The sequence below is a fragment of the Gopherus evgoodei genome, chromosome 19, assembly GCF_007399415.2.
Source record: "Gopherus evgoodei ecotype Sinaloan lineage chromosome 19, rGopEvg1_v1.p, whole genome shotgun sequence".
NCBI classification, from domain to species: Eukaryota; Metazoa; Chordata; order Testudines; family Testudinidae; genus Gopherus; species Gopherus evgoodei.
This window is the reverse complement of record NC_044340.1, coordinates 14181587-14204901: the sequence shown is the minus strand read 5'-3', so window position 1 is coordinate 14204901 and position 23315 is coordinate 14181587. Positions and strand designations below refer to the sequence as shown.

Sequence of the window (23315 nt, the reverse complement as noted above, 5' to 3'; positions counted from 1 at the left end):
TGGGCTGAAGCCTGGGGCCCTGAGCCCCACCCAGGGCTGAAACCAAGAGCCTGATAGGGCACCTGCCCCACACTGGGCTTTAAGGGGTTAACAAAGCCCTAGAGAGTCTGCATGGGAGGCAGCCAATCAGAGAAGGGCTGAACAGAGCAGCCAATCATGGCTATGCAGACCCATATAAAAACGGAGTTGCAAGGCAGAGAAAGACAATTTGTTACTAGAAGCTCTTGAAGGAAAGACTGTTTCTGGAGGATGGAGAAAACTACCAGCACCCTGGATGGAGCAATATTTCTAGCAGGGATTGGGGGAGTGAGCAAAAATTCCTTGCTGGATGCTGGGGTTTGCTGACTGAGGCCTGAGGTAAGGGAAGTAGCTAATGAGCAGACTACAGATTTTTAGAATAGGAGTAATGCTGGTGAGGCACCACCCTTGGAAGGTGCACTGGTGAACAGAGCTAATCCCCAGGAAAGCTAGCAGGAGGTGCTACAGTGGTGAGTGAACCCTGTAATTTAGATTTGTGGGGACTGTGATGTGGGGCCTGCAGACATTTAGCCTGCTTGTTACTCACTAATGTTTGCCCCTTGTCTTGTATACAAAAAAAAATTTGTTGTGGCACAAGTGAGTTGTGGACCTTTCACAGCATAAGGTGGGAGGAGAGAGAGCTCAGAAAAAAGTTGAGAACCCCTGGTCTAGTAGACAGGGCACTGGAGGAAAAGTCCAGGAGACGCCAATTCTATTTCCAGTTCTCACAATCACCTGCTGTCAGGGTGGGCAAAGGTATTTCATTTGTCTGTGCCTTTGTTTCTCTGCTCTCTCTGTATTTAAAGCATAAGCTAGTCAAGGGAGAGACTCTACTCCAATATGTATTAATTACTTAGCACAGTGGGGCCCCAACTCTAGTATTGCCACTAGATGCAACTGTGTGGGGCGGGGGGACAATAATAGAGTCAAAGGGTTAACTTTAGCACTCAAGTTGGAAAATTTGTTTTGTTTCCACCATTTGCCCCATGTGTTCCTTCTCTGCCCTTGACTACTTAGAGTGCTCAATTTCACTTTCCATTTCATGTATGGTAGCATACAGGTAGTGCATGTGTAGCTACACCATGGTGAAATCAGGCTGTGTCCACACTTGTCACTGTGGTGTGTAACTACATCAGGCAGTGAAGGGCTCCAGTTCACTGCTGCCAGAGCCTTTTACCACTGCCAGACCTTGTCATCGTGGTGAGGAAAAACTCTCCCAGCTGGGAGGCAGCAGGACACTATATGCTAAAACTAACAGTGTAGATATGGAAGGCACTGCATGGACACAGATCTGGGTAGGGTATATATTCTGGAGGTTCAGGAGTGTAGGACACTGTATTCTCCTAAACCATACTTCACCATCTTCACTGCTATTTATACCGATGCAAGTTGGACATTTAATGTCAGTACTCTACACACCACAAGTAGATATGTATAAAGATAAATCTACATGCTATTTTTACAGGGTAATAAGTCCTATATCAACTTGCCTTGAAAAAGAAATTAAAGTCTCTTAAATAAAGAAGGGGAGAACACAAGCTAGAACTGAATTTATAATTCTGTATTACTCTACTGTTTACAATTGTTAATATGGGGGGTTACCAAAACACAAGTAACTTAATATTAGTAAATCCACAAACATCCTGGAGTCTGAGAACTTTGCCAGCAGAGGGAACAGAATTAGGCTCCAAAATCTGGAAACAGACTCAAGCCTATATAGATCCTTGATCATCATTATACATTTCCTATTCCTGCACCAATATTGCTTATGGTATCATGGTAAGGGATGACCATGTAGTTGCTTTAACAGCACCAGAAACCATCTCTATTTTCTCTCAAAGTACACTATAATCTTTATTTTCTCTTAAAACAAGGAAGTAATGTATAGCATAGCTTTCAAGTCCTTCAAAAGTGCAATCTAATTTTGCTTTATGGAATATATCTTTTCCTATTCCTTATATTAAATGTTTTGGCAATGCTAGAAAATCTAGTATTTAAACACTATAGGAGCAATTCTTGATACCTGTTAACTGATTTAAATTCAGATTTGCAAACAAGCACTCAAACAACATTTGTGTTCTGCTCATAAAAGAAGCTACAAGAGTTTTACTCCTTGCCAGTGACACTGAGCATCAGCAATTTTGCATACCAGCAACATTTCAAGGCCATTAGCCTATGTGGAGAGAAACAAACTACCAGTTGTTGCCAGTCCTTTTTGATTGATGAGATCATTTTAATGGACTTTTTTATTGTGGTGTGTTTGACTGGCAGTTGTTGGGTCATGTTGAGTTTAGGCTGTATTTTCTTTGGGACAAGTCCAGCACCCATTGAAATCAATGGTAAAATTACTGTTAACTTTAATGATTCAAGATCAGGGCCTTTGTTAGTAATGTAGCTTTATTTTCTATTGAGAGATGCCTAGCACATTTGGGTGCTTGAAAATAAGTCAACAGGGTCATTTAGAAACATACAGCTATTGGAAAGAAACAATCCCTGTAGGCAGGCAACTCAATTTTCTACTGCCTGCATTTACATTCCTTCCTTCTGGTGTCAGTTATGGGCATAACATGTTAGATCAGTGGGTCTCAAACTTTTTACTGGCAACACCTTTCACAAAGCAAGCCTGAGTGCAACCCCCTAATTAAACACATTTTTATATATTTAACACAAATGCTGGAGGCGTGTGGGGTGGAGGTTGACAGCTTGTGAGCCCCTGAGGGGTCCTGACCCCTAGTTTGAGAACATCTGTGCTAGATGGTTCACTGGTTTGGTTTGCTACACTTCCTGTCCTCATACCAACCTTGTTTATCAGATGTTTAACATATTGCAAAATAACCTTCAGAGCCCACAAAACATTATGCCAGTTGAATAGTCATTAGAGAGAATAACCAGAACCCTCCAACTGAACACCCAGTAACTTCCTGTAGGAAAGAGTAGGGTGGTGAGCTGCCAAAAATGCAGACCAAGTATGTTGCACAGGCCCAACCTTTACTGGTTTTTTAAGTGAAATATATATCTAACCAGTTCTGTGTTTAGGACTGTTCAGCTAACCTATCTGAAGTTCAGAATATTTCCCAGATGATGGGCAGGTGTTTTCTTCTTCCCTCCTCCTGTCCACACCTCTTGTGTCTATCTTGGGTTTTTTCTACAGCACAGTTGCATGGTAAGGTAAGTACTTCAAGTCCCCAGAATGGGTCTTGTTTTCACCAGACTGGCTTTTCGCCTTCTATCGCTTACAAATACCAATTGTTATCAAATACTTCCAGGCATAAAGAGCTAATTAACTGATTCTGGCCCTCACGAGTAGTTAAATGCTAGACTACCCTACCAAGGGAGGTTGTGCAATGCCCACCAATGGAAGTTTTTAAGTAGAGGTTACACAAAGACCTGTCACGGATGGTCTAGCTTTACTTGGTTCTGGGTGCAAGGGGCTAGACTTGATGATGTCTGGTGACCCCCTCCAGTTCTGACCCGAATACTGCCTTACAATAGTAAACATACCTCCTACTGTAACCTTCTAATTTGCCCCATCGCTGCAAGCCTGAGATGCAGTGCTGGGGCCGTTTTACTAATCTAGTCCTTCCTCCGGGGGGCTGCCTGCTCTGCTGCTAGCACCTTTTAAGCTGCATAAAGGTGCTAAGCTCCCCCCACTCCTGTAACGCATCTGAAAATAGCACGCAGACCACCTGCGCCGCGACTGCGCCTCTGAGTGACCGGGCACGGGGACCTGCAGAGCCCCCACGCGCTCACCACCCTCCTGGCCCCGCCCCCCGATCGCCCGCGGGGAGGGGCCGGCGCCCACCTATTGCGGGAGCGCGGCAGCCGCGCGCCGCCTGCGTCACGCCACTCGCCAGCTGGGCCGGGCGCTGACGCCTCATCAGGCTACTTCTAAGCTCCGCCTCCTTCGGGGGCGGAGCCGAGGCGGCCACGCCCCCATCTGAGCCTGCAGGCGTCTCGCTCCAGGGCCGTCTGCGGGGAGAGGATCAGCCTGGGGCAGGTAGGAGACGGGGGGGGTGCAAGGGGGAGACGGGGGGGTGCAGGAAGGAAAGGGGGTGCAAGGGGGAGACGGGGGGGTGCAGGAAGGAAAGGGGGTGCAAGGGGGAGACGGGGGGGTGCAGGAAGGAAGGGGGTGCAAGGGGGAGACGGGGGGTGCAGGAAGGAAAAGGGCTGCATGGGGGAGACTGGGGGGGTGCAGGAAGGAAAAGGGCTGCATGGGGGAGACTGGGGGAGTTTTTTTAACAAGGGAGATTGGGGGTGCAGGAGGGGGGAGGTGGGTGAAAGGGGAGTGAGTGGCAGGAGCTTGGGGATAACAGGGGGGTGCAAGGTGGCATAGCACTAACCCCCCCGTTCCTAGTTGAGACCATCCCAGCGGAGTGGGAGCTTGCGTTCTGGCTGTGGCATATCACCCCACTGCCTGCACGTCAGTGACACAGATAGGGGCAGAAACTGTCCTCACCCCTCTATCTGCTGCTCCTCTTCCTATGTCCCTTTCCTTATTTTTCCTCCAGGGATGTATTAGTGCTCTGTCTGTTTTTAATCTCTGACTGGAACTGTTATCTTCCCTCTTTTCCTTTGCAAATTGCACAGGGGGAGACACTTCTAAATATTTTTAGTCCAGCAAGAGGGAAAATTTGTCTAGGTCGCTGATTGGTCTAATCTGGCTTGGGTTACTCTTGAGAGAAATCAGCCACAATGCATGAGACTGTAACCCCCCCCTTACACTAGTGAAAGTTCACACCTGTAGTGTCTTTGTATTTAACAGGTAACCTCTTAAGAGTAAAGGCATCATGACCTGCCCCCCAGTTTTGATCTGTGCTATGAAATGAGTTGGTCTCAGTCCACTCTTGTTTAGATTGTAAACTCTTTGCAGCTTGGACTGCCTTTTTGCTTGTTTTTGTAGAACATCTAGCACAGAGGTCGTGGGCAGTGAAACACCACTAACAAATAATGCCTCTTCTATTAGAGAAGATGGGTGAGGCATTACTTCTCCCACCTTGTCTCATCTAATATTCTGGGATAGACACAGCTACAACTATTTTACCTATTTCTTATATAGCACTTTTCATCAGTAGATTAAAAAATGCAGCTCTCCAGTAGATGCATCTTTCTTATAAGAGCTGGTCAAAAACTGGTGGGAGTATTTTGTTTAAAAACAAATTCTGAAAATATAGAAATGTAGGGTCTAATTATAACAAATGGCCACCACAGCAGAGCCAGGGACTTGATAGGCCATGCCCACAGACCTTGCTTGAGATGTGGCCACTTCAGGTCATGGTTAAACTCATGGTGAGACACAAGAACAACCAAATTTTTGCTACTAGGAAAGTTCATGGCATGTTTTTGGGGCTGGAACTCAAAAAAAAAAAATGCTTATGGGTGTTAAGTGTCTTTGAAATGAATTATTTATCATGGGAAGTTTATGACATTAACTAGGACTAGTACAAATTGCCATCTTGCATGAAAAACTGTTTAACTCACTTACTAATGTGATGCACCTTATAGTTTAAAGCCATTTAATGGCCCACACTCCAGCACATTGCCAACATTTTGTTATATAAAGTGTGGTCTTGTATAGCAGTGGTTCTCAACCAGGGGCACATGTACCCATGTCTTCCAGGGGGTACCTCAACTCATCTAGATATTTGCCTTCATTTTACAACAGGCTATGTAAAAAGCACTAGCAAAGACAGTACAAACTACAATTTAATACAGACAAAATGAGAAAATAAGCAATTTTTCAGGAAGTATGCTGTGACACTTTGTGTTGTCAGTAAGTAGTTTAAATGAGGTGAAACTTGATTGTATTTAAGACAAATTAGACTCCTGAAAGGGATACAGCAGTCTGGACAAGTTGAGAACCACTGTTGTATAGCAACTGTAACGGGAGGACTGTGGGTTAAAATGTACAAAAGTGCTTAAGGCACAAATCCTCAAAGAGAAACTCCTAGTTTCCACTGAAATCAGCCAGAGTTAAGTGCCTAAACACCTTTGAGGATCTGGGTCTACAGGCTTATTTGCCACTGAAAATCAGTGAGACTCAGGCTCCTAAGCCACTTACTGCTTTTCAAAGTTTTAGCTCTTCACTACTTGTGGGGAAAAGAATAAGTCATAGCTAGAACAAACCTAGGGCTTTAGTCTTCCATGTGGCACATGGGTAACAGCTATGAAGCTTCCCCACCCAACTATACCTGTTCTGTGACTGCAGCAGTCACAATGGTTTCTCAGGGATGGAATAAACTTTGTTTGAAGTATACATCATGTATACAATAACATAATGGACAATTTGTAGTCCAACATTACCATTTACAACAGTTAAGTGACATTGTTTGATTATCCAAGTACATGCAGATGACATGTATTTAGCATGAATTTAGAACACTTAGAATTGTGGCGGTTGGTGCCATTGACATGTAACTGTTTACATTGGAGGCAGAGCATTAATGCACTCTTTATGTTGTATAGGTATAACAATGGATCTAGTCCTGAACTACGTAGATTACAACTTTTTTACACCATATGTGTATCCAACCACATGGCCAGAGGATGAGCCCTTTCGACAGATCATCAGTCTCCTTATTGTAACAAATCTTGGTGCACTTGTGCTTTATTTGCTGTTTGGAACTCTGAGCTACTACTTGGTTTTTGATCACTCTCTGAAGCAACACCCCCAGTTTCTAGAGGTGAGAAGAATTTATTTTTCCTGGTCTAACAACTCGCCACTTGTGGCAGATTGAACTTTACCTCTCAAATTTGGATTCGGTGCTGAGTTAAGGTTTGATATGATTTCATAACACTTCAAATATTTGGCTAGGGCTCTAAATATTTGTGATAACTTAAGAGGATCCACATGGAATTTGACATTTATTTTTGAGGGGGCAGAGATTTGAGAAGTAAACTGCTTCTGTACTTTTAAAGATGGTAAAGGAACACTTTTTTAATTCTGCATAATAAGGTTTCAAAGCTGTATTAAGTCAATTTGAAAGAGCAACATTTTGTTCAAAGTTACAAACAACCTCTTTCCCTGAGGTCTTCATAACTAAGACTCTATTGTAATTAACCTTCAATATCCTTGAGAGAGGTAGGTCTTACCATTTGAAAACTGGGGAAACTGAGGCAGAGTTTAAGTGGCCCAAGACTAAATAGTAAATCAGTGAATAAACTAGAATTAGAACTCATGACTGGCAGCTTCCTAACCTTAGGCAGCAGGTGATTGGAGGAAGTGAGCACATCAGATAAATCAAAAATACAAAGAAAGCACCCTCCAATTTCAAGGCTACATTACATTATACAAACATGAAACTTCACCTTAAGAACAAAAGCAATAGTGGGTGGAAAGAGGACTCATAACCATTAACTTTATTTTGCCTCCATACAGGGGGATGGACTAGTTGACCTGGTGAGGCCCTTCCAGCCCAGCTTTTCTGAGGCCAACAATAGTTCTGCCAAAAATACACTGGCAGGGAGGCTTTGCATATTTAATTGTAGAGTGGAATAGCACTATCAAGGGACAGAAAGTGCTACTTTCTTGATGAGCAACCTTATGACTGCAAAGACAACTATTGGCAGGACTGTACTGGCAGTGGATAATGTCTTTTGACAGAGCATGGCAGGGGAAACTTGATTCATGAGACTTATTAGGAGGGTGGTGCTCTAGTGTTGTCTACAAAAAGTGGTTTAATTGTTGCACTGATCTGAGGCAGAAGCGGCATCAAGTTGGCAATGCCTCTGCTTTTCCTGTTCTGCAGAAAAGTCTCTGGTATTTTCATGAAGGTACATATTTTCTGTTAAACTAAAACCTGTCTGCTTTTATGTTTAGAATCAGGTGCAGCTTGAGATAAAATATGCTCTCCAGTCACTTCCCTGGATCAGCATCCCCACTGTTGCACTCTTCTTTGCAGAGGTCAGAGGTTACAGCAGGCTTTATGACAACATTGAAGACTCTCCATATGGTATGCAAATTCATTACTTAAACTCAGCCCCTTAGCTCTTTCTATGTACACAGCCTAGTACAATGGAGTCTCAAGTCCATGACTAGGGTTCCTAGGCCCTACAATAATACTAATACTTAGCATCCTAGCTATATTTCAATTAACACACTTCATTCTTCCCTCTCAGCTTCACTCTGTATTCCAAGCTAAGGGGCAAGGAGGATTAATCTCCCATTAATTGCCCTTTCTCACCTCTTTTCCTCCACACAATCTACTTCCTCCTCACCTTTTCTCTCTTCCCTTGTGTCCTGCCCTATTTCTTGTGTACTCTTTTAGTGAGAACATGCCTTAGTGCTGAAAATGCTTTGTAAATTGTCAAGCTGCCTAACTGGTTGCCTTACTGGTTTAGTAACAAGTCTCCATTAAGCTTACACCCCAGTGTTTCCAAAGTGGAGCTGAATTGTTTTGTTCAAGCAATACACAATGGGATGCTTTCTTTGTCAGAGCTGCTATAAAATCATCTAAAAACCAGCAATTCCCTCATGCCAAGGAACTTAAACAAAACAGGTATCTAAGGGCATGGCAACTGAGGGTATGGCTACATTTGGAATTTGAAAGCGCTGCCCCGGCAGCGCTGCAAAGTGTAAGTATAGTCAGAGCGGCAGCGCTGGGAGAGAGCTCTCCCAGCGCTGCATGTAAACCACATCCCTTACGGGTGTAGCGTGCAGCGCTGGGAGCCGTGCTCCCAGCGCTGCTACCCTGATTACACTAACGCTTTACAGCGCTGTATCTTGCAGCGCTCAGGGGGGTGTTTTTTCACACCCCAGTTGCAGCACTGTAAAGTGTGAGTGTGGCCAAGGCCTGAGTTTTAGGGCTCACTAGTGCTCTAAAATAGCCGGTATTTGATGGATATTTCAGCTTGGGCTCTCAAGCCCTGCTTCTTCACCCCACTTGCCTTTAAGGCTGCAGAGCCATAGATTGATCCAGTATTGCACCATCCCCTGGGCTTGGAGGCTTGTTCCCAGATGCAGTGTGCATGTGCCCTAGGAGGTTTATGCTTGTATTTTGGGAGACATGAGTTATTCACCTACCTCACTTGCTGTTGCACATGCTTGCAAAGACAGTATTAAACTATGCTACAGATCATATAAAGATTAACCTTGGAGCCCTTCAGCATGTAGCAAATTACACAGATGTCCAATGTTGTGAGAAAGTTATAGAAGTGTATTTCTCTTGGTACAAGTACCACATACAGCTATTACTTCCCCCTGCATTTGCAACTGGCAAAGTAGATTTCCTTGGCCATTTGAGAGCAAGGTGCTGGCTGGACAGGTACATGAGCTGGAGTCTTCTAGCCACGGAATGGATGCAGCAGCAGTGCAAATTTCCCTTCCAATAGCAACCTGTCCATATATCTCAATCCCTCAGCCATCCCTAGGGATCGCAGGGAGAGTCTGACTCCATACCAATTCATTCCTTGGTCTCACTGCTGAGAGAGCCCACAAAGGGGGGCTAATTACTATCAAAGCAGGAACTAAAGCAAAACCACCTCCATTTTTTTCAAGCAGCCATTGAATTGTCATTCATTCAGTAGTAGACTTGGGTGGATTTCAACTGCCAGCCTGGAGAGGAAAAGGGCTCTGTACCATTATCAGTTCCCCAAGCCAGCCTATCCTTGGCACACCAATTCTGAGCAGCTCTGTGCAAGCAGCAGCGCCTCTGACCTTAGTGGGGTTTGCAGACACAATGAGCTCCAGGCAGGTCTGGGGCCTTAATCTCAAATTCAGCTGAATGATGGGGAGAGGACAGTCCTGGGGACAAGCAACCCTAGAGTCTCAAATGTTGTTGTTCACCATAAGTGCAAACAATTTGGCTTAGACTCAGTGTATTATGACAGTGGGCAAGCTAGTTTCCCCCCCTTTGTCGTCCCCTGCCTTTAAGTCAGGGTACCTCTGTACCACAGACGAAGGTGACTGTAGCAGAAGCAAACCTATCCAGGCTACCTCTAATCTGGGTGGTGCTGCCACATCCTCACTACCACTCTTCTCCACATGGGCTTAGGTGCAGGCTAGCTGCCCCAGTGCAAGCTGGCCAGGAACCCTGAATGTGTACTCAAGTCACTGGGGTCCATGACAACTGCATCTTCACTGCCATTGTGTCCCATGCTAGCTAGATTACAGCTGGCATGGGTATGCCTAGCCACACTGCAATCACACCTCCACTTGCAGTGTAGACAGCTTCCCATAGAGGGACTTGGATCCTGACCATTCCTGTGTAACTCCTTTGACTTCAGTGCAGTTACTCCTGACTGACACCACAGTAAATGAGGTCCTTGGTGTCTACCCCCTCTTCAAACCTCACCTGAAGAGCAACTTGTCTTTTTTTCCACATGTAGACCTAAGAGTCTGGCACAAACAGTGGTGGCTAAGCATGTGCTGGGTGTACTACTTACTCCCACTTGGATATCCAAGAGCTAAAATTGAAGGACCCATTCCCATTGTTAGTGAAGCTGATAGCATTAATGGTTTATGCCATCAAAGAGGCAACTCAGTTGTGCTCTCTAGTGGCTCATGCCTTCTGTATTTCTTTAAATACATTTACAAAAACCCTGCCTGAAATTAAATCCATAATGTTTAACTACTTTCTGAATGCTGTACAAGTCTAAGGGCATAATCAAGAGTTACCTCCCACATACAACATGCTATACCGCTTTAATTTACCACCTTAAAGTAAGATTCCAGGTGGAGAGAACACTTGGGTGGATGCTGCTCCTCGTGCCTTTCTGCACAATTGGAAGCTTCCAGGACAGCCTGCAATTGACGTTTTTGTCAGAGCTCACTCTTACAAAACTATTTTCATGCTATCCATTCCCCCCACAGGAAACAGTCTGTTTTAAACAAACAAACTCCTGCAAAACTGCAATCCAAACAGTGCAGCACCAGGAATTGACCCTTCTGTTACTGCAGTGCCTGGTGTCCTGGTCATAGACCAGGACTACACCATGCTGGATGCCATACAAATGCATAACAGATGGCCCCTGTCCCAAAAAGCTTATAACCTAAATATGCGACAGGGGGCAGTATACAGACTACACAGGAAAGCGCACAAAAGTTTATGCTCAAATTTGTTAGGTGCCACAAGTACTCCTTTTATATATAGAAAAAGAAAAACAGACTTCTATGTTTCATTGGCCAGGTGACCAATACAAAATGTAAACAACCAACCAAGTAAATAGTTAGTTTTTTTCAGTTTGAAGGTGTTAGTGGTAATAAGGGCATTTGTTTATCATGAAATCAAACAGTTTGAGTCCTAGTTTACTGATAACTTCAGTATCTCTGGCTGCATTTATCTAGTCTGTACTTTTTTCCAAAGTGAAAACAAAACACAATCTTGTGTGGCTTCCTGGCATCGCATGTTTTGGAAAAAACACTGTGTGTGTGTGTGTGTGTGTGTGTGTGTGTGTGTGTGTGTGTGTGTGTGTGGAAGTAACTATCTACTTGACCGTTTCCTTTAAAGTACTAATGTGTTTTTTTAGGAGGATCGAGTTAAGATCAGCTCACTTCATTGATGAAAGACTACTGAAAGCTTCTCCATTAGGTTCAGTTCAGCATTTTAGAGCCTAAAAGCAATCAGAACTTTTCACCAGCAAGAATCACTACACTAATACAATGGAAATCCTGTTTGGCTGAGCTTCCTTTTTATAACCTAATGACTTAGCCTCAGGATATAGAAAGAAATACTGCAAAAAGTTTTACGTGTTCCTTGTGTCATCTTAGACTTATTTTTCACCATCTTGACACTTGCCTAATTGTCTGTAATATCTTAATCCTAAATGAAGTCTCTTATTTTTCCTAGGATGGTTTGGTGTAATCCTTAGCATGCTCTCTTTCCTTTTCTTCACCGACATGTGCATTTACTGGATTCACAGGTTCCTCCATCATAAACTTGTGTACAAGGTAGGAGTAGTGATAAATAGATATAAAGCATACTAGACTTCAGAACAACTTTTATATAACCACTCATCCAGGATGTGATTGACCCTTTTCTAAAGGTGGGGCAGTTGCCAGGAAGGTGTGAGTAAAATACTTTTCATTGTCTATCCTTAGAAAGGACAGACAAGTAGATTGTCTGGCTTGGTATATTTTAATGGCAGTTTAGCAAGACTCATTTAAAATGTAATGGGACTTAACAGGGTGTTTGTGGTTTTTCTTCTATAAATACTAAGATTTAAGAGGTGTAAAGCAGAACTTGACCTGCCTCTCTCTGGGCAGCAAGTGGCTTTAACCCACCTTTGTGCCTACCTGACCCTGGACTCCTCTGGGAGTAGGATCCATGTGGGTATGTTGGGCATGGCAGCTTCCTCAGGCTAGCCTTTCTTGTGGAAATGCTGCTTAGAATTTCTGTGCTGCAGCTCTGCTTTAAAGCACCCTTCCCAGCCCTGTCCCTGTGCTATCCCTTATGCTGGGCTTTGCAAGGGGAGTCCTCAGAGGGCAGTCTTCTGAATGTCAGCCACAGTTCCTGGGCTGGAGGAATCCTCCCTATGCTCTACCAGCTCCCTGACTCGGAGCATGGAGAGGGATGAGGTCTTTCTCCCCACCATGTAGTTTGGTTCCACACCTTATTGTTAAATATGTTGATGAAAGATGATGTCAGAAATTTTAGGCCTCAGTTCATCAAAGAATTTGCATGTGGTTAAACCCATGGGGTTAACTGTGGCTGCTTTCATGCTTATTTCTTTCTAGCCCAATGGTGGTAAAATGTAAGTGAGCATTTTAGGTTTCAGCTCATGGTCTGAGCTCAGGAGCTCTAGTGTTCAAACCCAGTTCAGAGAATTCTCCCTGTGGACTAGGATAGGTCGCATCCTTTTCTGCCTCAGTTTCCCTGTTGGCAAAATGAGGATTTAAGCCACAGAACTGGTTACAAGGTCTTGTAAAAGACATTGGATACACCCCACTGAAGTGGAATCTTTCCACTGACAGTTGCTTTCAGATCAGGCCCTAAGAACGTAATATAAGAATATATTTTATTTGCATAAGATAAAGGTTTATTTCTCATGGTCCTGGTGGTGGTATCATTAGAGTTAACCTGACCCATTAACACTATAGCAATCTCAAAATCTGTGTCAAATTCTATGTGAAATATACTTTTTAATCTGACACTGTTCTTTGCAGTACAATAGTGATTTAAATATAGCAAATTGAAGAGTGGCAAAAAAGCCATTTGGACTTGCTTCCAAATGCTGCTTGTTTGAGAGGGGAGGGCTTATGTCTACACAGCAGCTGGACTCAGCTCCACCTAGCGCACTAAAAGTAGCAGTGTCTGCAGCAGCTCCTGCAAGCTGCCCAATCTCCTAGGTGCAGACTCGGGCAGCTAGCCCAAGCTGTCACCATAGCCACAGTGCTGTGTTTTTAGCACGCAAGCTCAAGCAGAGCTTCCATGTGTCTGGCTACCATTGTACCCTGTATGTCAGTTTACAGGTTGAGGGGGAAAAGGAAAAAATTGAGCTACAGTAAAATGCAGTTATACAGACATTTCCTAGTCATATGGTTGGCACCTCCTAGGTCCATATTGCCTGATTGAAGCCCCATTTGTTTTTGGCCTTGCCAAAATGTAGGTGCTCACTCTCTATTCTGTTCTTCCGTAGCGTCTGCACAAGCCCCATCACCGCTGGAAGGTTGCTACACCATTTGCAAGTCACGCCTTCCACCCCGTGGATGGTTTCCTGCAGAGTATTCCCTATCACATCTATCCTTTCCTCTTTCCTTTGCACAAGGTGACCTACTTGGGTCTCTACATCGCTGTCAATGTCTGGACAATCTCTATCCACGATGGCGATTACCGCATGCCAGATTTCTTGAAACACATTATCAATGGCTCTGCCCATCACACTGACCATCACTTGTATTTTGATTACAACTACGGTCAGTATTTCACGCTCTGGGATAAAATTGGCGGCTCCTACAAAAGCCCCTCATCCTTTGAAGGGAAAGGACCACATGATTATTTGAAAAAGCTAAAGAGCGGAGAATTGGCCAGCATTAAAAATGACAACCATGCAGATGATGTGGTGAGCAGAGACAGTCTAAAGAATAAATAGGTTGTAAAAAGGCCCTGACCTCCCTTTTCCATTTTTTTAAAAGGGAAAACTTGCTTATAAAGAGAGCCCTTCCCCTATTAAATCATTTTTGGGATGAAAGCATTTTAGGTGCCTAGGGTGGTTAGGATGGCATGATGTAGTTAAGGACTACAGTACAGTCCCATAATGAGGACTGTATATGGTGAGAGTAAAAAGCATAAGACCTATGTAATGTCTAATGTTGATGTAACAATGAGAATTTTCTGCAGCACTGCATACAAATGTCAGTGAACTGAAATTGAGTGCCTTTTCTTAGCATAATGCATTAGAGCCCAAGTTAGCATTGAAATTCTACCATAATGGCATTAACGAGACCTTTTTGCTATACTCAAAGCCTTCTCCTGAAAGTAGTGTTGTTCCAGATGGTAAGTTCTCTCTGCACAGTGATAACTTACTGGGAATTTTGTTAATTCATCCAGGATGCTGTAGGTGGCACTATACAGAAACTTCAGTATTGCTGCAACAGTGTACTTAAAAGGAAACTGTTTGAATGAAGGAAGACACTTGAGGAAATATAAATGAATGCTTTGCATGTGGAATGTGACAGGACATTGTCCTGCATATACATACCTGTAGCTTAATAAAAGATGGCACGGACATTTTCCAAAAACTAACTTACCCAGGTAACTTTTAAAGGTTAGCTTAGCATTAAAATAGAATCTCTAAATCAAAACTAAGCTGCTAATGTTCTGGTAGATCCTGTATTTTAAAATAGGAAGATAGACCAGACCTATTTTTAAATAAAATAAAGTAAACAAAGTGTTTGAATGGACCTGTTAATGCTATTGCATTGTTCTAGTGAACTAGACATACCTTCCTTTTTTCCAGCTGCCCAAATTTGTATTGCCTTATACTTAGGCTCCCATTTCTAATTTCTCTCATGGTTATAGAATATCTTTCAACATGACGACAGCATAAGGTTTTTGCATGTTGTGTATTTTTTAGGACTGATAAATAGCATTTGCTACAAATAAAGTAAAAGTAATTGTATTCTATATTCAGTTTTCCCAATCAAATCATGCAAAATGACATTGCACAAAGCGTAGGAACTTAAAGACTGCTATACTTCCAGGAAGCTGTCAGTATTTTACAAACAGTAATTTCTCTAGCTTCAGATTTATAGCATCAGGAATTATGCCCTTGAGAGAATTCTCAGTCTAAGCTTTTGTAGAATCTTTTGACAAATGTATTTAAAATTCCTGTGGAAATTAACTGGCAGGTAAAAATCCTACAGTATTGTATCTTTTGAAGGAAGGAAAACTCTTGAATTGTGGCCACTGTGTTCATAGAGGTTGGGAAATATTTGGAGGTTTCTGTTAGCTTTCCTAAAATGATGTGAAGCGAATGTCACCACTTGCCTTATTGGCTTTCTGTTTGCTGTTTTGATTTTTTCCTCCCCTCTTAGCATTTGACAGTGTTACTTCTGAAGACTAAGCTAAAATATTTTATCATGCAGGTGTGCACTGCACTACATATCTCAGCTTTGATTAGAATTAGTGTATGTAAAAAAAATATTCTGAAGGCGGTGTAAGGAACAGTTCTATTTTTGCAGGGGTCTCTGACATTTTAAATGTATGTTGATGGGTTTATTTTACCTGGGCTATGGAAACTAGTTTTTACAAACTGCTTACAAGAAATTCAAGCTTGACTGCTTGTAATAGTTTACCTACCATTAGAAAATTACCCAACAGGAGAGAAATGAAGAGTGCAGGGGGAGTTCCCCCCCCCCCACTTCAGGAAGAAAGGATCCCCTTGGTATCATAGCAGTGTGATTTTTATCATGTATGGCAGTAAGAGTTCCCTTATGCTTTACCTGTAGTGAAATAGTTTTAATGGGGAGAAGGTAGAACTGACCTTCAAGGGCAAAAAAGCTATGTAGTTGCCTCTTAGGAAAATTTGCAACTGTAGGAAAACTATGAAACTTGCAGTCCTGGCTTCTGCCTTGCATAATAAGAGGAGCTGTAGAAGAGAACCATAGCTGTTGTGCCCTGCCCCCTAAGCAGCCTCACCTCCTCCTGGAGGTTCAGTTGAAAATGGAACAGAGCAACCACTGGGTAGAAGTTTCAGCCCTCACAGGCTGTCTCGACTTCCCCAGGCCAACTGCAGCAAGACAACCTGCTCTGTACTGCCATAGTCTTGAATCCCTCCACTATCTGGGGGAGATGCATACTGGATTCTGATTTCTGCTGCTCTGAGATAGAAAAATGGCAAAGGTGGCTGTGCTCTGGAGTTCTTATCCAGGCAGTTTCAGTGGGGCTTCAGAAGCCTGGTGCTTGTTCAGCAGAACTCTGGCAGGCCTGTTCAGGGGTGGGTTGCAGGCATGCCCCAAAGTTGTTGCTCCCAGTGCTGTAACTCTACTTCTGGACACTAGGTTCCTGGGAGAATTGGGGAGCATGTGAGATTTGGTTTGAAGTGCATTAAACACTGCTCCTGTGGAGCCTTATTATGCTCTTGTGTGCCCAACTCTCTGTAATCCACCTAGGAGCTGACAGTGGGTGTTGTAAAATAGACACTTCAGTAGGTAGAAGGGGGGCTTAGAAAGTGGTTTTTTAAAAGTAAACTCTAGGTATGATCATGAACCTTCTCCTTGCCTCCCATGGTCCCCTTACAGAGTAAGTTCACAGTTCCTACTGTTGTATGTTCTATTGTGGGTGTTCAGAAAGCACTTCTAGAATACACAGACAGAATAGCAAAGTTCCCCACAAGAAACCAAATGCCTTAAAGGAGAAGAAAATATGCATCTAGGGCTTGGTTTTTCAGGGATGCTGACAAGCTGCAGCACCCAGGGATTGATTTTCAGCTGCTCTGTTCATAAATTGGTTAGTGAAAATGCTAATACACATGGCCAATTGGTAGCGGCACTTAGAATAGTTAATCCCTAGAATAAATGGATGATCAAAGTAGAGAAAAGGCTTCATTCTTTACGAGAAGGCTTTTTGGACAGTGAGAGCTTGTTCACCAAATGCTATGCACTGTTGGTTACTGTGCCATAACTAGTATAGTCTGCATAAACTAAATATGCCAAATACCTAAATAGCAGTGAGTGAGGAGAGGAGCAGGCATGTAAGTTGAGATGGTAAGAGCAGCTCTGAGTGGATAGATATGTTCCTCTCCATGCAATTTATGTTAACAGCAAGGAAAGAGGTTCCCAACCTCGTTGGGCAACACGGCCCAATTTGCTGGACTAAGATTTCATCTGACTCCTTCCTTCCACGATGTGCTGCAGGTGTCCAAGCTGCACAGGGAGTTGAAGCGCATGGGATTTGACTAAGGGAAAGACATCTGGAACTCTCAAGCCCTATATTAAAGCAGAGGATGCCAGCTGGTGGGAACCTTCTGACCCATATTGTAGTGTTCTCAAGTTCAGTTTTGGCAAGGCAGGGTGCATTTCAAACTTCTGAACAAAGCAAACTCCTGCCTGCTGGTCCCTCCCAGTGGCCTAAGTAAAGTGAGATGCATGCACAGCAGTTTACCAACAGACCATCTCTGGTTCATATTGTAAACAAGTAGAGCGGTTTGCATAGACATGTACTCTTCCTGAAACTGGAGCAAAGAAGCAGAGGATCAATAGTATGTTGTGTAAAAAGTCACTGTATGAAGATTGTGTTGAAAGGAGTTGTTGCAGACCAGCATGTTGGTCTTCAATGCTAATGTTTTCTGAGTCAGTAATAAAGTCTGCGTTTTAAATTAACTAAATGTGCAATGATTTTGTTACTTTCTTTGCAAGATCTCTACAGCCAAATAACTGAGGCGAAATTGCCTCTGCAAGAAATGTGTGTGAACAGAGTAAGAAGTAAATGTTCATTACCACATGATGCATTGTTTGTGCTTCAGTTCTATGACACTGACAGAGCTGAACAAGTACAGCCATTCTGCTTGTGTCAGAACAAATAAAGTATGGGTGTTTTCTTGAAGGTACCTTTCCAGGTGCATATTAGAGCACCTCTGTTCAGTAGGTGGTAAGCTTAGATGCTGGCTGTGGCTACTCTTTGGTAAATGACATTGTGAGTCAGTAAAGCACCATTGCACACCAGTGGTGCTCTAGTAATCAGACCTGAGAATAAAGAAAGGAAGTTTACAAAGGCGGCTGAGCTCTTTAGTGGCTGCATATGAATAAGCAAGAGCACACCCCAATGGATCAGTGGTGTCACCACATTCAAATCAGAAGGCATTACTGATTTCTCAGTCTGCCTACAAATTACAACAGAAGGTGTAAAAGATTAGAATGCATGGCTGGCATTCCTGGAGGCCTTTCATGAAGGCATAAGACTTTCAGTGCTTGAAAGAGGCTAAACTGATCCCTCTGGAGACTGCAGCTCTCTTTATCCAAACATGAGGAACTGTGTAGGTAATGGCAACCAGCCCTGCCAACATGCTTCCAGCCTGAGTTGCAGATCTCATTTCAAGAGATGAGGATGGTCTTCATTGTCTTAGTCTCCAATGGCCCATTGTCAGCTGGTCCATCAGAGCCCAAATAGAGGATTCAGACTCATTCCTCTATCCTACCACCAGTCATTTGAGTTAACCACTAAACTTTAAACATTTAGGGCCAGATTCTGTAATGTATGGAGGCACTTGAAGATGCACACATGCCTATGCAGGCTAAGGAGCTTAAGTCCCATTGAAATTAATGGTAGTTAGGTACCAAACCTGCTTAGGGGCTTTTGAAAACCCTACTAGGCATCCATCTGCATCTTTAGGCACATGAAAATCAGGCAACCCCCTGACAAATTTTCAAAATACCCATCCCTCTGGTGGAAGTGCAGTTTGCACATACAAGTCAAGCAGTAACAGTATTCCACTTTGCACCTTCAGCTCACTTCTGCCATTTAAAAAAAAGTAACTATTTCCAAAATGGCAATAAACTAGTAATGCTTGCAGTGACAAACCAGTCTCATCAAGGCACAAATCAATCATGGAGAGGCACTGAAGACCATCACATGAATTACTTACCAAGGCCAAAAAAAGTTTCTCTTAGTTATGATTTGAAATGGAGCCTCCCATACAGGTTTTTTCAGCTACTAACTATCAGCCTGTGTTTCTGGCACCCCTTAACCTTGTGGGTGGACACTTTGCTCTGCTGCTCAGGATGTAATCTGAAAACACATCTAGAGCTCCTGCTGCTGCAGTCCTATCACAAAAAGGGGGCTAGTAGTGGCCCTCACAGGGGCAGGAAGGCTGTGCATGTGAACTCACTTTAGTTTAGCAGCGACAATGCTAGTCCTTTTCTTAAATGCCCTTCACATCTCAGCCTCTCTGTCTGCCTTTTCTCATAGCTTAGCATATTGTCCTTTCTGCTGTGGCTAATTTCTCTATTTCTTGCACAGGCATCTTTGTGCCAGATGGTCTTGTGCATGGACTTAAGTTAATTTTCAAGACTGCTTCCCAGTCCTCCTCCACACCCTACCTACTGATGCCTTCAGAAGTTACCTGCTGACTGTGGCCTGTGATAATACAAATATGAGTATTCCTGTTGACTCCTATATAGCCATTTTTATAGAGACAGATCAAGTGATTTGTAACATGATAGTTGTGCACACAACTAGTCTCTACAACCTCATGTTCCTATCTCTGGTATCCCTCCTCCTCCTCATTTATGTCTGATTAAAATAGCCTATCACCTCTTTGAGGCAGGGGCCATCTTTTATTCTGCTTGCATAGGACCTAGCAGGATGGGCCTCCAAGAATGATTAGATCCTCTGGACACCTTTATACATAAGGAAGCTACCAGCATCCCACTTTATGCAAGGCCACCCTAACAGGTGGGTGCAAGGGTAGCCAACCATGGCACAGTAAATCAGATGTCTTGTTAACATCCCCCTGTTAGGACTTTTAATGTGACCGAGCTTTCCTGGCTACAGAGAAACAAGGGAGATGTACTGACTCCAGGTCTCAGACTGATTAACTCAACTCAGTTGACCTTTTGGCTCTGAATTAGAATTTAACAGTAGTGCAAAACTGGCTAGACTAGCCCTATTTTGGCTGAACAGGTTTAATAGGAAAAGGATTATTATTTGCATGTTGTAGTGACTAAGAAACTTCCTCATGTTAGGTGCTGTACCTACATATAAGAGGAGACTGCCAATGTCCTGAAAATCCTATAATCTACACAGATAAGATTGACACAGGGTAGGCGAAAAGATGTATAATGATCCCCATTTTACAGATGGGAAACTTAGCCAAGGTCACACTGGGAGTTTGTAGCAGAGCTGGAAATTGGACCCACATCTCAAGTCCTAGGTAAGTGCTTTGATCACAAGTCCTTCCTATTTGTATGGTTATGAGCTAAACAGAGCCCTGCAGGGTCTACTCTTCTCAATACATATATACATAGCCTCCATTCATGTTAAAGTGAGAACCATGTAGGTGGCGCAGAAGAAGTCATAAATGATCTGGGAAAAGGGATAAACAGTGAGGTGGCAAAATTTGCAGATGATACAAAAACTACTCAAGATAGTTAAGTCCAAAGCAGACTGCGAAGAGCTACAGAAGGATCTCTCAAAACTGGGTGACTGGGCAACAAAATGGCAGATGAAATTCAATGCTGATAAATGCAAAATAATGCACATTGGAAAGCATAATCCCAACTATACATATAAAATGATGGGGGGGGTCTAAATTAGCTGTTACCACTCAAGAAAGAGATCTTGGAGTCATTGTGGAGAGTTATCTGAAAACATCCACTCAGTGTGCAGGAGCAGTCAAAAAAGCGAACAGAATGTTGGGAATCATTAAGAAAGAGATAAATAATAAGATAGAAAATATCATATTGCCTCTATATAAATCCAGGGTGCATCCACATCTTGAATACTGTGTGCAGATGTGGTCGCCCCATCTCAAGAAAGATATATTGGACTGGGGAAAGGTTCAGAAAAGGACAACAAAAATTATTAGGGGTATGGAACAGATTCCATATGAGGAGAGAATAATAAGACTGGGACTTTGGAAAAGAGACAACTAAGGGGGAATATGATAGAAAATTGTAACTGGAGACAATAAATAAGGAAGTGTTATTTACTCCTTCTCGTAACACAAGAACTAGGAGTCACCAAATGAAATGAATAAGCAGCATGTTTAAAACAAACAAAAGGAAGTATTTCTTCACACAGTGCACGGCCAACCTGTGGAACTCTTTGCCAGAGGATGTTGTGAAGGTCAAGACAATAACAGGGTTCAAAAAAGAATTAGATATATTCATGGAGGCTATTTCCATCAATGGCTGTTAGCCAGGATGGAGGAAGGGATGGTGTCCCTAGCCTGTTTACCAGAAACTGGGAATGGGTGACGGGATGGATCACTTGATGATTACCTGTTCTGTTCATTCCCTCTGGGGCACCTGGCATTTGCCACTGTCAGAGACAGGGTACTGGGCTAGATGGACCTTTGGTCTGACCCAGTCTGGCCATTCTGATGTTCTAGGGTGGGACAAAAAAACAAATTGAAACAAGGCTACCAAAAATTCACCAAAGCCAAAGGCCAACTTAGGGACTGAATTACCAAAAAAACAGAAGATCCTGCTATGCAAACCCTTCAGCACCTGCCTCAGAGCAATGACTGAAGCTCTGTAGCCTTCCGCCTCTACAGTGGCAGCTCTCATCCAAGTCAAGGATAACTGATAACTGTACATTAGCTAATTAGCAATCCACTAAGTCAGTGGTACTCGACCTTTTCCATAGCAGGACACTGCTCACCTTGGGATCTCCCTCCTCCTATCTAGCTGGCACTTCCCTCCCCACAAATGAGATTGGAATGGCAGTGTGGTTATGACACCCTGGCACCTGATTGTGACACACACACATACACCAGGTTCGCACCCCTTGAGTTAAGTGATCTACCCAGTTCCTAGGGAAGCATTCATCCAATTCTCCAAACGACTCCAGTGGCCAGTGTCAGCACTGGCAGGCACCAAGGAATGAATGGGCCAGAGGGACTGAACTACCTCATGTCTAATGGTGAAGCACATCAGTGTGGTGAAAGCTGGCGCCACTGCTGCTGTGCAGAATCAGTCTCTAGAGCTATCAACTGCTATTGTCTTGCTCCAGCCAAATTCACAGCCCTCTCTTCTCCCCAAACTCATCTACAGCACTTTGACACCATGCTGCTATTTAAAAGCCTTAGAGTGTGCTGGTCTCTTTTCTGTCTCTTCTCATAAGATCACTGCTGTCCGTAGCAAGAGCCTTCTCCTTTGACACACCTACTGTCTGAAGCTATCTCCCTGTATTTCTCTGGCTCACTGATTTCAGACCTTGTCTGAAAACATCTCTTCTCCCTTGCCTCTGCACCATTATTCCACTCTGCTATGGCTAATATTTAATACTATCGTTTTGCTGTTTAATTCAGAGTGGGACAGAGGTTGCATGAACATTTGCCATACAAAATCCTGTTCTGTATTTTCTTGCATCAACTTGGCTTTTGCAATATCTCTGGTTGGGTTTATTTAAACTGAGCAGCTACCAAGCAAGGACTGTAGATGGTGTCAGCCAGTTTACTTGTGCTCTGTTAGTAACCAAAGTCAACAGATGAACATGGCATATAGATTTGTGAGCAGCATGTCTCTGTGTTGCACTGGATTCAAGGTGGGAGCAAGATAGAAGGCTGTTAAACCGCAAAAGAATAGCCTCCACACTTGGCTTCCAAACCTAACTGGGCTGCTGGAAAGACACCTGTGCCCAAGAAAACTGCTCCTCTTTCTGCTTTTTCTTTCTCTGCCAAATGGAGACTAAGGGAGAATTCTTGCTCTGCCAAAGAATTGACAGCAAAAGAGAACAAATGCAAAAAGCCAGGCAGAAAAGATGCTGGGGAGACAAGTACATCTCTGCTGAAAGATTCAGGGGAGCACACAAACAGGATTATTTGCTCAGTGCACACACTGGTATTGTTTGCTCACTCTACCATTGTGATCATGGATCGAAAGGGAGGTGACATTATTAATTTTAATAGGGAGGGTGCACTGAAGTATTTGTGTAACCCAGGTCGGTACTTAAATTACATGGTGCTCACGGTTGTTATTCTTTGTATGACAGTGCCGAGAAGACCCACATGAAATTGTACAATAATTAGGAAAATACCAAACACATAGTAGGAGATGGTGCCTGTCCTTAAGCGCTTATAGTCTAAATAAATAAGATAGACAAAAGGAGGGGATGCAGAAGCACAGAGAACAAGGAAATGACTTGCCCAAGGTTACACAACAGCCCAGCGACAAAGCTGGGAACAAAAGCCAGACCACAACT

General features: G+C 43.3%; 1 protein-coding gene and 1 long non-coding RNA gene across 3 annotated transcripts in view; one reads left to right on the top strand and one right to left on the bottom strand.

The window, feature by feature from the left end:
- The window catches only part of LOC115637150, a 35134-nt gene extending 31985 nt beyond the window's left edge, over positions 1–3149 (bottom strand). The window contains exon 1 of the long non-coding RNA XR_003997175.1: positions 3070–3149. This is a non-coding gene — a long non-coding RNA (uncharacterized LOC115637150). The remainder of the gene's footprint in view (positions 1–3069) is intronic.
- Positions 3123–17770, top strand: SC5D (sterol-C5-desaturase). Of its 2 annotated transcripts, none has more exons than XM_030538095.1 (5): positions 3123–3186; positions 6481–6698; positions 7835–7967; positions 11802–11902; positions 13591–17770. In XM_030538095.1, the coding sequence occupies exons 2-5, from the start codon at positions 6489–6491 to the stop codon at positions 14041–14043; spliced, it is 897 nt and encodes a 298-aa protein (XP_030393955.1). In that variant the 5' UTR covers positions 3123–3186; positions 6481–6488; the 3' UTR covers positions 14044–17770. The 2 variants fall into 2 exon arrangements, with proteins under 2 accessions (XP_030393955.1, XP_030393954.1); XM_030538094.1 differs by lacking the exon at positions 3123–3186 and adding an exon at positions 3911–4015.
- The last annotated feature ends 5545 nt before the right edge of the window (positions 17771–23315 follow it).

Bases quoted from the DNA above. Each gene is read 5' to 3' on its own strand.
- SC5D (XM_030538095.1), top strand. From the start codon at position 6,489: ATGGATCTAGTCCTGAACTACGTAGATTACAACTTTTTTACACCATAT. The intron at 6,699-7,834 runs GTGAGAAGAATT...TTTTATGTTTAG, and splicing joins AACACCCCCAGTTTCTAGAG to AATCAGGTGCAGCTTGAGAT. The intron at 7,968-11,801 runs GTATGCAAATTC...TATTTTTCCTAG, and splicing joins CATTGAAGACTCTCCATATG to GATGGTTTGGTGTAATCCTT.